The sequence below is a fragment of the Ptychodera flava genome, chromosome 12, assembly GCF_041260155.1.
Source record: "Ptychodera flava strain L36383 chromosome 12, AS_Pfla_20210202, whole genome shotgun sequence".
NCBI lineage: Eukaryota > Metazoa > Hemichordata > Enteropneusta > Ptychoderidae > Ptychodera > Ptychodera flava.
This window is the reverse complement of record NC_091939.1, coordinates 7,314,912-7,331,845: the sequence shown is the minus strand read 5'-3', so window position 1 is coordinate 7,331,845 and position 16,934 is coordinate 7,314,912. Positions and strand designations below refer to the sequence as shown.

General features: G+C 36.8%; 1 protein-coding gene across 1 annotated transcript; it reads right to left on the bottom strand.

Annotated features, from left to right (window-relative positions):
* Positions 1–891: 891 nt before the first annotated feature.
* LOC139144854 (placenta-specific gene 8 protein-like) lies at positions 892–9,770 on the bottom strand. Its single transcript, XM_070715656.1, has 6 exons — positions 9,657–9,770; positions 8,768–8,824; positions 4,507–4,606; positions 2,619–2,718; positions 2,005–2,147; positions 892–1,457 (listed from the first exon to the last, which is right to left on the bottom strand). Exons 3-6 carry the CDS (start codon positions 4,585–4,587, stop codon positions 1,356–1,358), a joined length of 426 nt encoding a protein of 141 aa, XP_070571757.1. The 5' UTR covers positions 4,588–4,606; positions 8,768–8,824; positions 9,657–9,770; the 3' UTR covers positions 892–1,355.
* Positions 9,771–16,934: the final 7,164 nt, after the last annotated feature.

The following is a 16,934-nucleotide window of genomic DNA, read 5'->3' as shown; positions in this document are numbered from 1 at the left end:
GGAGTCTGTGGGCCTATGGGCCTGTTGACCCGTCAAATAATAAATAAATAAATAAACTTTTCAACGACAAGATATCTCATAGACCCAAGGTTATTTCCAGTGAGTGAAATATTGTAGTTTAACTGACTCTCACTGACGTCATCCTTGAACACAGGAGGGTTGTAAACAGAAATACAAATCTTTTAAAGAGCACACTTTCTTACGAATATTTCTGTCTTTATTACTCTTGACTATGAACTTTTGTAGTAAGTGACCTAAGTATTTCACATATGTCAGTTTCTCGTTTTCTATTCAAACAACCAGTGAACACATAGAAAAAATCTTCAAGTGTCCGCCACACCAATGTGAAGATGTTCCTCCCAGACTGTCAGTCTGTGCTGTAACAGTCTCACAGTAGAAAACTGACCGAAATCTTTCGTTCCTAACATAGATTTTGTGCGATTTCAGGGAAAGTTTGAGTCGCGCTGTAATATTTACATGACTAGTTGTTGCGTCGTTAAACACGCAAGTTTGAGTTATCCAAGCTTTCCATTTTCGGATCTGCATTCAATCATAGACAAGGTTCTCAGCGAGGGTATACTGTGTTTGTTCGTTTGTTAGTTTGTTTGTTTTGGGTGCACATCCACTTATGACAGCTGGTTATTTTTGCAACCAATTACTTCTTTCATTGTTCATCAAATATTGTGTGACGCTGACTTTGTATGTTGTGCGAAAATGGGTTATATTGCTAGGTCTGGACTAACAATCAGGGTTATTTTGTCTAGGTCCGGACTCATAATCAGGGTTATTTATGTTGGTGATAATAAACCCGGACTAAAGTTCCAACAAACATCAGTTCGTTAGTAAACTAAGGCCTATTCTGAAAAGCAACACATCACAGAAACAGGGCACTTAGAACATTCATATTTATTTACAATATTTATCAAATAATGCCATAAATCAACGAACTATCCGATATTCGAGTAATATTTTGTTCAAGTCATTCTGTACAAAAAATGTTTTCTAATCACGTTGGTTCCTAAGTATATAGACTGTATAATCTTTCAAAATGCCACACTCGTTTACATTGCAGAGATGTTTTTTCAGCCTTATTCACTGACATTGATGTGGCTCTGTGCAGTACTAGTGGCAATGTTCCTGGTAGTACAAGCAAAAAATTACCTAAAATACTCGTTTTTTACAGATTTCATTGCTTGAGGGGGTTAAAATGCAAACTGTTTCACCACAGGGGTGAGAAACGAGATCCCGTAACTATAAATGGACAGGACATCCTGTTATAACATTGGATATACCGAAAACACATGCGGGACAAGTTACATGCCACAGTACTACAGTGAATCTCCTGTTCACATTTTTCATTGTCTGCACATGACAGAGCTGTCCCACTCTCGCGATAATTGAGCGGCGACGCAACAGGAACACCACGTCACAGCACAGCAATCACTGATGGCGCCACCCTGCAGAAAACGCAAAAGGAGAAGGTAAATACGCATACAGGCATAGACCATTGGGGTTTTTTTTCTAGAGTTTGCGATACAGGTAACTAAGATGCGGCTTGTCATCAGCATTGCACATGCGCACCTTGTGCAAATGCGTATAGTACTCCCGCCACTCTGTGGTGACTGAGAACAAGGGAGGGGCACATAAATAAAGACGTCACCACAATCCCCAAAATCCAAAAGCCTAGTAATTATATCATTCCCAATTCAGATCTAATGTTCAGACGTAGCAGAAACTAATTGACTTTCTATCGAAATTATTTTTAGAGTACTGTATACTTTAATGTTCATTTGATATACAAATTACCTATTGCAATAAGGGACACTTTATTTTATTTTTTATACTATTCGTTGTTTTAATGTAATTTGTGGACGAAGTCAGACGTAATTTAGTTAAAATCGCAGTCACTCGAAACTCGTGATGGAGAATCTCTGCCAACAGCGCAATGTTTTAAAGAAGCAAACTGGAATCGTGTACGTTCAGAAGAACAAACTCTGTACATACTGGAATATTTCTCAGGGTTCTCAACTTCATCCTTAGTACCAATAGATCGGCATTGGCCAAGCATAGCGGCATACAGCAGTGTTCTTCCATCTTGTTTGACAGGTAACACTTGTAAAATGGATGACAGCAGAAAGAGGCTAGACCTACAGAGAGAGGTCAGAGGTTACAACGTGAGAGTCAAGTCAGGAGTCGGTCAGAGGTTACAAACTGAGAGTCAAGTCAGGAGTAAAGTAATAACCGAGTAAGATCTTCCAAATGCCCCTTTTTCTGCAGTGTGCGATTGCACATTTCAGACCACGGCATGCTCTCAAGCAAATTCCGAATGTGCAAAATTGATGAACATAAAATGCCACCACGTTTTAGGTTATTAGTTAGCATGGTTTATGGTCTGAAATACTTATCTTTTTCTTGATTTTTCCCTCTGTGAATAAGTTTGATCTTTCAACGTTCTTCAACAACTGTGGTAAAAAACGCATGGAACACGATCATGCGTATCGATGGAACACGCTATATATATAATGTCTTCACATTCTCTTATTTAGAATCAAATGTTTCTAAGACATTTTCACATGAAAGTGACTACTGAAAGAGACAAATTATGCTTTAATACTCACAACTTCCCATGTCTTCAAAGCAACCACACAGACCTGTCGTCCACTGACCGGGAGGCATCCTTCCCATCGGAGAATTGCTGTCAGTAACAACGACAACGTTCTAAAAATACGAACAAAAGGCAATATTCTGCTGAGTAACCAGGTCCTGTATTTTACAAGAATCGAAACTGCTGAAAAGGATTCGGTACGGATAATTATATCTTGGCAAAGGATTTGTCAGAATGAAGAAATGGATTTTTTGTGTTTCTGTATGTATGTATGTATGTATGTATGTATGTATGTATGTATGTATGTATGTATGTATGTATGTATGTATGTATGTATGTATGTATGTATGTATGTATGTATGACTGTATGTATGTATGTATGTATGTATGTATGTATGTATGTATGTATGTATGTATGTATGTATGTATGTATGTATGTATGTATGTATGTATGTATCTTTGAATCTTTGTATCTTTGTATGTATGTTTCTTCAGTATCTTTGTATGTACGTAAATATATATATCTCTGTATCTATGTATGTATCTGTGGCATTCATCCTTTTTCCATCAAAAGTCTACTTTTGTTTGGCTCGCAATGGGTTGGCAATTTTTGTTCTGGGGATTTTTCAAATTTCAATCCCCCCCCCCCCCTCCAAGATCTAGTGGTTTACCTCTTCTTACGGATTTCGCTAGGTGGTCCGTTGTTAATGACGGCCGAGTAAAATTCTACTATTTTCTGACATCGATGAGTTCGTTTTTCGGCGTTATTTCATTTTTGGGGTTAGTTTTAATTCACATATTGCATGCTTTTATACTCACATTCAGAATTCGACGAGATTTTCGAATGTAGATTTATCGTTATGATCTCGAATTTTCAATTTGCTTTTGAAATTCAGGAATCAAAATCGGAAAAACAGAAACGAACAACGTTGAATTTTACACAGGTGCTAGGGAGTCTCGCAATAGATTGTCGCATTTGGATATCAACAGTGTAGCGAAGATAAGAGAAAGTGTTCCTAATTAATGCCCTATACTAGACCTTTCTGTCGTGTTTTAATGGCGATAATCTTCAATATATCCGCACTATAGACGATGTTTATGACAGGCTGTGCATGTGTTAATCTGTAGACACCGCACATGAGTGAGCAATTCCAAAAGTTATTGACAAAGCAATCTGAAGGACGGTACATTGCTGATTTGTTATGTAGTGCGCTGGGCATTTAGATATCATTCCCTGATATAATATTTTCTTCGTTCAGCTTGGAAAATATTCGTGACGTAATGACCGTGTCACCGCGAGTCGAAGACGACATATTTAGCAACGATGTAGTCGACTGCAAACCTTTCCTTTGCGACGATGAATTCAAACGTTACGAGAGAAGGTCACAAGGGCAAGAGAAGTCTGAAAATAGGGCGTGAAAGAGACCGATAAGGAAAATTGTCGCCATGACAACTCGGCAGACAAACCCTGTAACATTTGTTAAATATGTAGCATTTCATCGAGAGACGCCCTAGCATCCAAATAAGAGTTAAGACCATTCGTTTCTGTTTTCTCGATTTTGGTTTCTGAATTTTGAAAAACGAATTTTGAAATTCGAGACCGATGCTGCAGAATCCATTTTGAAATTCGTACTAAATTCTTAATAATGAGTACAAAAAACCAATATCTAAATGAAAACTACCCCCCCCCCCAATTAAAATTACGCCTAAAACCGAATACGTCGATTTCAGGAAATATTAGACTGTAGGGGATCTAGGGAACAATCGTTTTATCCTCCCTGCCTCCGACACTCTTAGTTTCAACCTACAAGAATTGGAGTACTGTTCAATTACAAGACTTGTCAATAATATCTTTCATGACATTTTAAACTCCTGTAGCATCATCGACCTAATTGAAATACCTGAGTTGTCGGCATAGGTTGGTTCATCACAGGAGGACCGCTGAGGTCGCCCTTCGTGTTGTCGTACTCCCCGCCATACATGATGAAATGTTGTCAGTGCCTGTAATGAAACAAATATTAGATTTAAAATCCGATTTCGACATATTAGATGTTTACCCCGACAGTGGCTGAAGTGTCATTCCCAGACAAATATACATATTTTGTCGTATTATATTCAAGTTGGCTCGACGACTTCTCATGGGTATGGTTGCATCTATGCATGATACTTTAACTACGTATTCAGGGAGCATTGACAATTCAAACACGCGAAGAACGAACAAAACTCATCGCGTTTGATGCCCCCTCCCCCAAACGAAACTTTGGAAGCCCGAAAATGCAGTAAATTCATCTGCAACATCCCCTCCCTAAACAAGACAAAGTGCTGAAATAGGTTGTTGGGAGTTTATCCGCTGCCATGCTGGTTTTTGAAAAACAAACTATTCAGAACCAAATAAACGGGTTGTCTGAGTATCGCACGTACAATATAGTATTGATGACGTATAACGGCATATAGATCGAGCGTATTTGGCGCACGATAATCCAAATACAGTTTCCAATTTTGTTATTAAGGTAGTATGCGCCTCGAAATTGAAAGATTCAACTTTTGCCCAAACTTTCCTCAATGAAACTTTCAACCATCCTCCTACGAAATCAACAATAAAAATCGGGGGTCACCGTGCAAAATTTGGCGAAACAAATTACCCAATATTTTGCGATATTTGTAATTCAAAATGATCGCCATCCCTGTGTTAACTCCATGGGGGAAAATTACATTTTGGATTTTACGAAAAATTAAGACAGTTGAAGTTTTTCTTTCTCCAAGAGCTTTGAAATGAGACCCAACAAATGGTAGATGAGAAAAGAATTGTAGAAATTTGAGTCCGAATATCTGTCCCCAAGGCGTGTTCTACCTTAAAGTAAAGAGTTATAAATTTTGGTTAGTCTATTGTATGCATCATTAAAACAATCTTTAACCAAACACGACAACCTTTATCTTCCATTTTTTCGCATTTTCAACAGGTTATAATGGACAAGCATTTTCTTGCTATTTAGCAATTTCATATGTTGATCATCAAACTGTAAAATCAATAAAGATTTGTGATCGGTGGCCCGGGTGAAGGCAATTCTATACTTGTTCGTTCGGTTTATATTTCAGAAACAAATATTTCCGTCTCCTGGAACAAAAAAAACCCGACAACTCAATAATCATGCATTGTGCCAAAGAATTAAGACTTATTTTTTACCACCGAAGTACAAGATTCCAACGCAAAAATATGAAATGCGCCAATAAAGTGAATTAGTGTAGCTGTTTACCAAGGAGATAAGTAAACATAAATCTATTGGTAAGAAAGTTCGACGTGTTTCAGTTGATTACACGGTCAGGGAAACGGTAAAACGCATTCCAAGGGTACCAAACCCCACTTTTGTACAACCTATGAATTATTATTTCATAATCCCCTCCATGGTAACTCACAACATAATATTTGATTTGACTATACTAGTGTCGCGGGTTAAGTAGCCCCGAGCCTTGTAAAATCCTTTATAAACGTTATGGGGGCGTTGAGGGCGTTGCAACATGCTGTAAGTATACCTTTTTGTTACTTTGGTCGTATCAAATAGCAGCGTGTGCGTCTTTCAAACTACCAATCACAAGTCGTTTCGATTGATTTCACCAAGGATACCGTTGCTAAGCGGAAGTATGGAATTGGCTCACGAAAACCAGTCACTCTTAAGATGACCAATTCGAGTGACGTTGAGGAAATGAAGGGTATACCAACACAAGATGGGGGAATCGACAGTAACGGTGTTCGGATAACATAGGGATATGCATATTTTGGTAGAATCCTATATATGAAGCCCCTGAAATTTTTTGGTGCGTCCCTTACCAAAGTCCACAGGTGCTGTAAATATACATTATGTATATGACGACGGAATTATTACGATAAAGAAACGGGATAGATGAAATTGCAAATTTCACCCATTTCCAGGCTCGAAATCGCAGTTAGAAAAGTACAAGAAAACATGTAGGCCCATACGTTTCTCGTACCTCGACTAACCCGTTCGAACCCGTCCACCCTAAACTTTTTTTCGCATTTACAAATATAACCTTATTTCTTCGATTTACAGACACTATAAAAATAGGAAACGTCCGACCAATCACAACCTATTTCCCAGAGCCACATTTACAGGAAATACATTTTTATCAGTTGAAAGTTATCATTTTGTTTCTGTCTCCCTTGTGAATTTTCTTTGGGTTATATCATGGGCTCCAAATCGTGATGGGCTGAGGTGTTATGATGATAATCAATAACATGATGGCCTTCAAAATGCAGCGTTTCCTTCGCTTCTTATCAGTCAAGGCTACATCATATTTGTTTTGTTCAATTAATGAGAAATAGTCCGCGTGTATCCGTCTCTTCATCCGCTTTGTGCTTCCCAGAAGAGTAAATTTCAGTTACTCTTTTACAAACGACAGTTGAATAAAACAACACGATTGGAAATATTTTGGGATAATAGGATATTGTAGTAGTATTGGTTTATTCAGTAAATTTAAGCCCATCTACTCTTCTGTCTTTGCAATTCACATGTTTTTACGGGTAATCTGTAATATTGTAACTTTCAGCTATAGGGTACCCGACACTTTTGATAAATTTGCACAATAAATTGATTTCTACCATTTAAAAATGACAGATCCTATTGTTTTCTTTGAAATTGTCATTATTGTTTTGTCCTTTTCCCAAGTTTTGGTAATTTGAGAAAATAGAGGGTCATGTCCAAGGTGGCCCTGAAAAATAGAGGGTCATGTTCAATGTGGCCTTGAAAAATAGAGGGTCATGTCCAAGGTGGCCCTGAAAAATAGAGGGTCATGTCCAAGGTGGCCTTGAAAAATAGAGGGTCATGTCCAAGGTGGCCCTGAAAAATAGAGGGTCATGTCCAAGGTGGCCTTGAAAAATAGAGGGTCATGTTCAAGGTGGCCTTGAAAAATAGAGGGTCATGTTCAAGGTGGCCCTGAAAAATAAAGGGTCATGTTCAAGGTGGTCTTGAAAAATAGAGGGTCATGTTCAAGATGGCCTTGAAAATATAAGGTAGTGTTGTCATGCACAAGTTTTAGACATTTTCAACTTTTCAATTTCAAAATATCTTTTTAATACAAATATTTCACCAGCTACTTGAACTCCTTGTATTTTTTAAGTAGATAGAATAAAAAAATACAATTTTAACTATTTTACTTTGCCTTATTGAGGTACTAACTTCAAAAGTATGAAATACCTTAGTTTCCTGAACATCTACCACACAATGAAAATGACAGTTTAGCAAAATAGGAGAGTTTAGAATGTACTATCAGCAGTCAAACAAAGTAGTGGTTTAAACTGTTCGAAAAATCGCAATTTGACAACCGTGATATATCAAAAACAGGTAAAGGATCAAAATTTGTAAGATTCAAACCATTCTGCAGAATTATATGATAAGTACAGTTTGCAAAATTTTTGTTTATTTCACTGTATTTACATTTGCAAAAAAGCAAATTTGACTAGATTTAGTAAAAAGCAGTTAACTTAACTTTGTTGCCAAGTAGATTGAACAAAATTAAGAAATTTACCTTAGTCTGTAGCAACAAATTATGGTCTGGTGCCTTATTTTTCAATAATTTTTGACAAACTTTTCAAAATCCTATAAACCCAAATATTTCCAATCGTGTTAAACCGTAAATCTTCTTCCTTCCACCCCGAGAAGGGGCTGTGACAGTCAGCCAGACAAATGTGAGACACTGCTGAAACCAGGGTAACCACGTGTTTTACATTAATAAAAACATACACTCAAAGTCACTTTATACTAAATCTGAACAATCTCCGCTGAACCTGCTCCTCATTATAAATACTCGCAACCACTCTCTTTCCGCTACAAATTCTCAAATGATCCCTGAAAATCCCTGGTCTTTTTCCAAAGTTGCCCGGCGATCAAAAGAACGCGATTGTCACGCCCGCTGATCAGTATTAGGCCTACTTTTTATGTGCGAACAGCTTTGGTGGCTGCCCCTGATACGACCAAGAGTATACTGGTATGATATAGTAAACTTTCACGGGCCTCTTCTAATCAACGTATAAACCTGTCAAACCGTTTTCTTTTAAGACATGCACACGTTAGTTGGCATCCATACCACATCCACACTATCACCCTAACGTAAAATTTCAAGACAGACGTTCTTGGTGGACATACTTACCGTCGGTCAGAAATCAACGTAGAAGCTGAATTTCCAGTCTTCGAATTCGAATCTTAAGGTAGTACGCTACCATTCTATATAGGAGAGCGCCCTCTTTTGTCCAGAAGATGTACATGTTTCTTTTTAGACTACCTAACCTTGTGAGCGTGAATAACAGGACAAAAATGGCAAAAAATCATGCTAGTGACCTTATAATATTTCTTTCAGAAGTTTTTATTGAATCAAAACAACCGAAATTATATTTTTGCACTGAAAAATCGACAGTTATTTTTATTTTTAAAGATCAGTAGAGAATAATTAACAATTATAGCTCTGACGTAATACCAGTAAGCTAGAGGGTCAGATCTCAGGTCTAACAAAATTCACCTTTTTTCGTCACTTTTTGCTGTTTACTAAGAAAATTTGCGCGGTGACCCTAACTTTTTTTGCTTCTAAATCAAAGAACACTGTCTGTTTGATAAATATTGCTGTACTTTTTAACATTTTGAAAATTATTTTGTGCATTTATATGAAGTTTATATTTTAAAAAAAGACTAATTTTACAGTTAAATGATAAATTTAGGGCTAATATTTTAATTTTTAAGACAAGACATCACAAATTTTAGTTGATTGTCCTAATTCAGCTGTCCTGGCAATGCAAAAATGTGGTATGCACACTAGCATCTGTTAATAGTTTGCGATAAAATAAAGATTCTGCTGGTAAGTGCAAATTTCGCAAAATGGGAGATTTAGTGGTTTTCTGTCAATTTTGGCATGTGTTTTTTCAAAAAATTTGCATGGGTACCCCATGTTTTTTTCATAGCTTTGCATGTACACATAAAGATTATTTCAGAAAAGTCAACTTCAAGAATGTCCCAACATTTTTTGGAATGGTAGCGTACCTCCTTAACACCGGGCACGGATCGCAAAGTTCAATATATTAAAAAGCCAAGCTTTCGACCTGCTCTCGATGTTCAAACTTTAGTTGTCGAATGTTGTCTGCTGTTGTCTGGACGCGTCTGATGGTATATAAGTCAAGTAGGCGGGATATTAATCGCCATAAATCATACCCGACCAATACGTATATTAAAATGTAAACAAATCACAAACACTCAAACAAATGCCACCCATCCACCATGACGTCGGAATACAATGTGTATTATCAAGCTTACGGTAGTCATAGCAATGTGAAAACATCTTCCAAGTATACACTGTAAATACAAATAGTGAAATAAACGAATGAGAAATCAGTAGCGAGAAATGAACCTTTATAATAATGATAGTACCATAGCAAGGCGAGGTTGCATTAAGCAACTAATATCAGTGTTCCGAAATGGCAGTCCAACGTAACTCTCAAACTTTTACAATGTTCTTGTGGTCGACCACTTGTAGGGGCTCATTTTGAAGCTCATGGAAAATTTTCACCGACTTAGTTTTGTACAATTCGAAAATTTCATATTACTCTGTACAGACAAGAGTGAGGGGTTAAAAGAAATAGCACGGGGATGGCGGTCATTTTGAATTTCAAATATCTGTAAATATTGGGTAATTTGTTTCGCTAGTGCCAAAGTTTGCACGGTAACCCCGATTTTTATTCTTGATTTTGAATGAGAATGGTTGAAAAATTGCTTTAGGAAAGTCTGAGCAAAAGTTTAAGTCTTTCATTTCGAGGCGCGAACTATCTTAAGTATACATATATGTGCATGAGCGAGTAGATTCTCAGACTTACGCACTTCATAACTACGAAACCGACCTTGGTCGAAATTTAGCACTGCGTCATAAATTTCCCCATATCCCGGAACTTTTCCCGATTTTAGTTTTTCCATTACGTAAAACTTGCGATAGTTCGTTGAACCAGTGACGATACGTTTTGAGCTCGATCGGCCACACGACATGAATTGTAAGGAGGGGGCTCTGGTGTGTGCTGATGGGTGCCTGTATGTACACCTATGCTGAAGTGTGTCTCTATCTGCCCACAGCGTGTGAGTGGATTTGTTTCTCTGTTTGTCATTAGGACTGTCCTGTATTAGCTATCTCGATTATATGTACAGTTTCTCTTAGCCAGGGTGTAACACAGAAAGTGAGGTACATCTGATTACATGATCAAACAGGTGCAGCCAACGGACAGTGCACTTCTAAAGGGGTCCTTACTATGATAAGATATATTGTCAGTATTGTGCATGACAAGTAATAGAACTGCAGCTTGCCAACACACCATGTATATGTGTACCGTGCATTTGTATCATTGACAAATATCACTTTCAGTCTGGACTCTTATTTCAATTATCACCAATAGTTTTTACATTATACAGGCTTTGTTGACAAACTGAATATTGTGTGTTTCAGCAGGCTGTAGACAGCAAGAAACTGTATTTTATACATTGCGTAGAAATATTGAAAAAAATATCAACAATTGAAGCTTCTGTCCCGTTACAAGGCCTACTTGTTTTTCTTATGAAAATTCAATGGCATTCATACACTTTTAGATTTTTTTCAGAAAAAAAAAACATGAAATGCGACAAAATAGTTATATATATTTTTAATTATTACTAACATTAGAACCACTGGATGAAATAAAAATGTCATTTATTTTTCTGTGAATTACCTACCAAAATATTCTAAAAATGTAGAAATAACCGTGAAGCAAAATATTTCCAGGCCCCCACCCTTATACACAAAGCAAAACTTTCAAATCCAAATCCTCCTGAATTCCTCTAGCGCCCCACCAGTATTTGTATGTATGTATGTATGTATGTATGTATGTATGTATGTATGTATGTATGTATGTATGTATGTATGTATGTATGTATGTATGTCTGTCTGTCTGTCTGTCTGTCTGTCTGTCTGTCTGTCTGTCTGTCTGTATGTATGTATGTATGTATGTATGTATGTATGTATGTATGTATGTATGTACGTACGTACTACGTACGTATGTATGTATGTATGTATGTATGTATGTATGTGTGTATGTATGTATGTGTGTATGTGTGTATGTATGTATGTATGTATGTATGTATGTATGTATGTATGTATGTATGTATGTATGTATGTACGTACGTACGTACGTACGTAGTACGTACGTACGTACGTATGTATGTATGTATGTATGTATGTATGTATGTATGTATGTATGTATGTATGTATGTATGTATGTATGTATGTATGTATGTATGTATGTATGTATGTATGTACGTTGTATGTATGTATGTATGTATGTATGTATGTATGTATGTATGTATGTATGTATGTATGTATGTATGTATGTATGTATGTATGTATGTATGTATGTATGTAAAGTAAAGTAAGCCTTTATTGAAATCGTATCCCAGTTGGGATCTTGATCATAAAGTACAATAAAGGTTTTGCAAAAAACAACAATGAAAGAGTATATATAATATATATATAAATATAAATATCTATACATGAGGTCAACATATATATCTATGTATATAGTATATGTGTGAATGTATGTATATGTGTATGTATATGTATGTATGTATGTATGTATGTGTGTGTGTATGTATGTATGTATGTATGTATGTATGTATGTATGTATGTATGTATGTATGGATGGATGGATGGATGGTTTGATTGATGGATGGATTGATGGACGGATGGATGGACGGACGGACGGATGGATGGATGGAAAATTAAGTGTAAGTAATTTATTATTCGTATTTCTGTCCTATTTTGCTGAGTTGTGATGTTACATGACAATAGGCGACCACAGCGTTCCGATTCACAGCACATACATTTTGACACGTTCGCTTTGCAACTGACGGCGAGAACAAACAATTGTCATCGATAAATTTTATATCATGACGTCGACAGTGAATCACATGAAAGATGGTGACATTTCCACATGTGAAGGATTTTATTTATCTATCGTTGTAGTTGTTGACATGACATGACATTTTCGTTCCTCTGCTTCGCCCTTTGTCATTCTTTAAAGGCAGCAGACTTGACCGGGTGTTAGTAACCGAGATCATGATCTCTATATCCCATCTTGATATGAAGGATCCGTTGCTTGTCAAAACGGATGAATCGCTTGTAGGCCTATATGTCAATGTTAGAGTATTATGTCGTAGGTTTTTTGTCACGGATTATGCTGTGTTTATGCCGTGAATCGGCAAAACAGTCAAATAATCAGACAGGATGTTGAATGTGTGTTTGTTAGTAAAACAATACAATTGTTCGGATTGGTCGGAAAAAATGAATCATCGTATAATTTTCGGATAAAAAATCACGAATCATTGTATAATTTTCGGATAAAATAAAATAAATTTTAAAATAAATGTTACACAACAGGAAACTGCATCCTTAGGTGACATATTTTTGTATGTATCCAAAACAGAGCCGTTGTCGGTCAAAACATATGAATCATCGTTTGATTGCTGCCGCGGCGACAGAAAGTAATTAGCTGGGGTTTACTCACTTTTCACGAACTCTAATTTCTATTTTATTCGCACTGGAATTAATTTGACTTCGGATAAAACCCATAAGAAAGCCAGCAGTGAACTGGGAATGAATTGGGTTGGTGGGCTCAGGACACACCCAGTGACAGGAGTACGCGTGTACGTTGGGTTGTGTTAGATGGAATTTGCACGTTGGCATTACTATACCTGTATGGTCTCGGGCTAAGGGCTACGGATAATGAGCTAGAGGCAAATGGCTAACACGTATGGAGAATTACACTGATTTAGAAATTTGGAGTTTTATTGGTGCTGACCACAGATAATACACCATTGACGTGCTGTTAGTTCTAAATAATACCTGACGTGTCAACTTCTGTATGGGCTGATTGATAGGAAATAAACCTAAGCAAATTTACAAAGATATGAACAAATAGTCGTGACCTATTGACATTCTTTGTAAATTTATCTTGACGACAATCCTTGATTTGTTGACCCAGCTGAATACTATGGAGACAGCATGAATGTCGCACACTACTGACTACAGGTCTAAGGTTTCAATACGGGGTTTATGCTCGATTCTGACTGATTGGCCCTGAAATCTAATAACTTCCGGTATAATTCATTTAATTATATAAAATGGCATACTTTAGTCCTCACTTGGGCCATATGCCATGGAGACGGACCATGGAGACTGTAACGTGCATTAACACATGCCGAATGTGGTCTGCAGATAAAACAAATATGAATCACAGGTGTCGGCAAAAATATGGTGACCTTGCGTAAGGGTTCTTGCCCTCTGAACCACGAGAAACTTAGTAATTTTGATGTTGTTGTTGATGTCGTCGTCGTCGTTGTTATTGTTGTTGTTGTTGTTGTTGTTGTTGTTGTTGTCGTGATTTATTGTTGTCTATGTTGTGACATCGAACAACACTAGTTTGTTGCTACTATAGTTGATGTTGTTTCAGTCATATTGGTGTAGTTGCAGATATGTTGTAGAGTATATTGTAATAATCGGGCTTTCCAAATTCCATTGTTGTAAGTAAGGGGTAGCCTTAAGTTACGTTCCATCATAGGGAACCCAGAAATCTGGTTGTTGTTGTCGTTGTTGTTTGCATTGTTGTTTATGTTTATTAGTCGTGTTGCTGTTGTTGTTGACCAATAAAATTCAACGGTTGTTTCATAATAATGTAGATGTCATAAGAAATGCTACAAGGACACTCATTTTCTTTGACCCGATGTAACTCTATGCCAACGTACACTCTCTTCATATAGACTTAAACCTATGAAGAGAGTGTACGTTGAGTTACATCGGGTTAAAGAATGATAGTGTCCTAGTAGCGTTTCTTATGACATCTACATTACGTATGAAACAACCACAACACAACAGTTATCTCCGTTGAATTTTATTGGTCAACAACAACAACAGCAACAACAACACAACTAATAAACATAAACAACAATAACAACAACAACAATAACCAGATATCTGGGTTCCCTATGGTTCCATCCTACATTTACACAATGTCGAGTGAGCTGTCATACGACCCAATATGATTAAAATCCGAAGTAGTTATGGATCAGTCTTTTACGCTATCGTTTGCGGTCCTCCCCTCACTGCCGCAGAATAAAAAGACCTTCACGATAGCGTAAAATACCGACCCATAACTACATCGGATTTTAATTGTCATACAGCCATACCTATTAATTAATAGCACGTCACCTACTATATGTCTCTGAAATACGTAAATAATTTTAAAGCATGTGCTGTACTTCGAGGGGAGGTCGGAGGACACATGGCGTAAATGTTTCTTGAAAAAATAGGTGGGGTAATTTGTGTGTGTTTGTGTTTTCCCGACTTTTTTGTTTTTACTTAATGTAAAAAAAGATTTCGTGACTACACAAAGTTTTTGGTTCATATCGCTTACCAATACCTCAAGTGGTAATAAAAGTACCATGAGCAGAATTTGCTAAACAACAAATTATTACTGAGGAGTCAGTAATTTTTTAGGGTAAATGTAGATAACATAAAGAGTAACTGAGAATAAAAATAAATGAGAAAAGTTTCGTAATTCTTAAATCTTTGCTGAGCAGATGACAGAAGATGTCGGAGTTTAAGTTTTAGCTCGATCAGATTTCACAGAGATATTCAAAATATGGCTTTTTTGTGTTTTTATACGAGGTTTTGGTGATGTGGTACAGGAGATTGACGCCATGTAAATGACAATGATTTTGGTAAAATTTTACAATACATCAAGGACTGCAACGAAGGTCAAATACATCTTAACGTTGCGGGGTTTGAAAACGAGATATACCTCCATTTCTCCGATCGTGGAATTGGATAACGATTTCCGTATACCAAGCTTTAAAAGAATGACACGTCCTTTTGTAGGTCGCAATTTTGTTCAAAGTTGAACATATTGTGGCAATAGTTTCAAACACAAGTGTGATTTTTAAAATTTCATGCTTAACTGTGGTCATGAGTAAAATTATACCAAAACTTGCGCCAACACAGTAGGATTGAAATTAAGAGATATATCTCTTCCTATAGGTTTTACAGTGTGCTGTTTTCGTAAAACATGCATAAACAACAATTTTCTGGCGACACATCTTTACTTTTGTGTTCGTTTTTGAGGTTGCCGTGATTTAAATGTTTAAGTTATCATCATCGTAATGCATGTCTCGTCAAATAAAGCATCTATTCTCCACGGTCAAGGATTTTCTCATGCAGGTGTCAAACACGTCTGTGCCTATATATGTGCCATCACCACTAGTCGCATTCTGATTTAATCTCTAGATCCAACTGTTTCCTTAGATTGAATGGTTTCTCAACGTCATCATTCAACGTTGTTTTAGTTTAGTTATGCTTCCCATAAATATAAATATTATATTTTTTGTACGTGTGAAAGCACTTTATTCTTGATATATGAAAGACATAAATTCCTCTGATGTATATCATACATTTACGTGTACCTCTTGGCATGATATAGAACTTAAACTTCATAGACTGGCCACGTTGTCTTTTGGTTTTCTCAGAGATTTAATGTCGGTATGGACAAGACTGGCCACGTTGTCTTTTGGTTTTCTCAGAGATTTAATGTCGGTATGGACAAGACAACCCACTGTCAGTTTAGAAACATCAATTATCAAGATATCAATCCTACCATTTACTGTGTTTCTTATCTATACCAAAAGCTTTCCATAATATTAACGTGGTGATTGGAAAAACTTTTTACTATTGCAAATTTTTGAGGACCAGAAACTAGAGTTTTGACTTTTGCCAAATAGTTTGCTCACAGATACCTAGACAATCAAGTCGTGTTCAAAAAGTGAACTTGTTTGAATAATTGACCCTGGCGGAGCGACAGGCTCCAGGATCCACGATTGACTGGAAAACTTAATCAGAGAAATTCTTAAAAAATACAAAAGATACAGTTTGAGATAATGACCGAAGTACAATACAAAGCATAATCAACAGATAGAATATCATAATTTGACACCTTTGAAAACAAATCACACGAAGAAAAGGGAAAACGATACTGATGATATTGAGCTAATACTTCAAATTAAAGTTCAAACCAAACAAGCACCAATGCATGTATCGATACTCAAAAGTTTACCCAATTATTTACCTGAACAATCGGAACTAACGCAACAGGACGTCCAGCAGGCGCTTGACCGCCCTCTATCGACAAACTTATATAAACGAAAGCTAAAAAAGGGTGAACACCATTTAGGGCGGCGCTGTTCAGACAGGTTTTACTTGGCGAAGTACG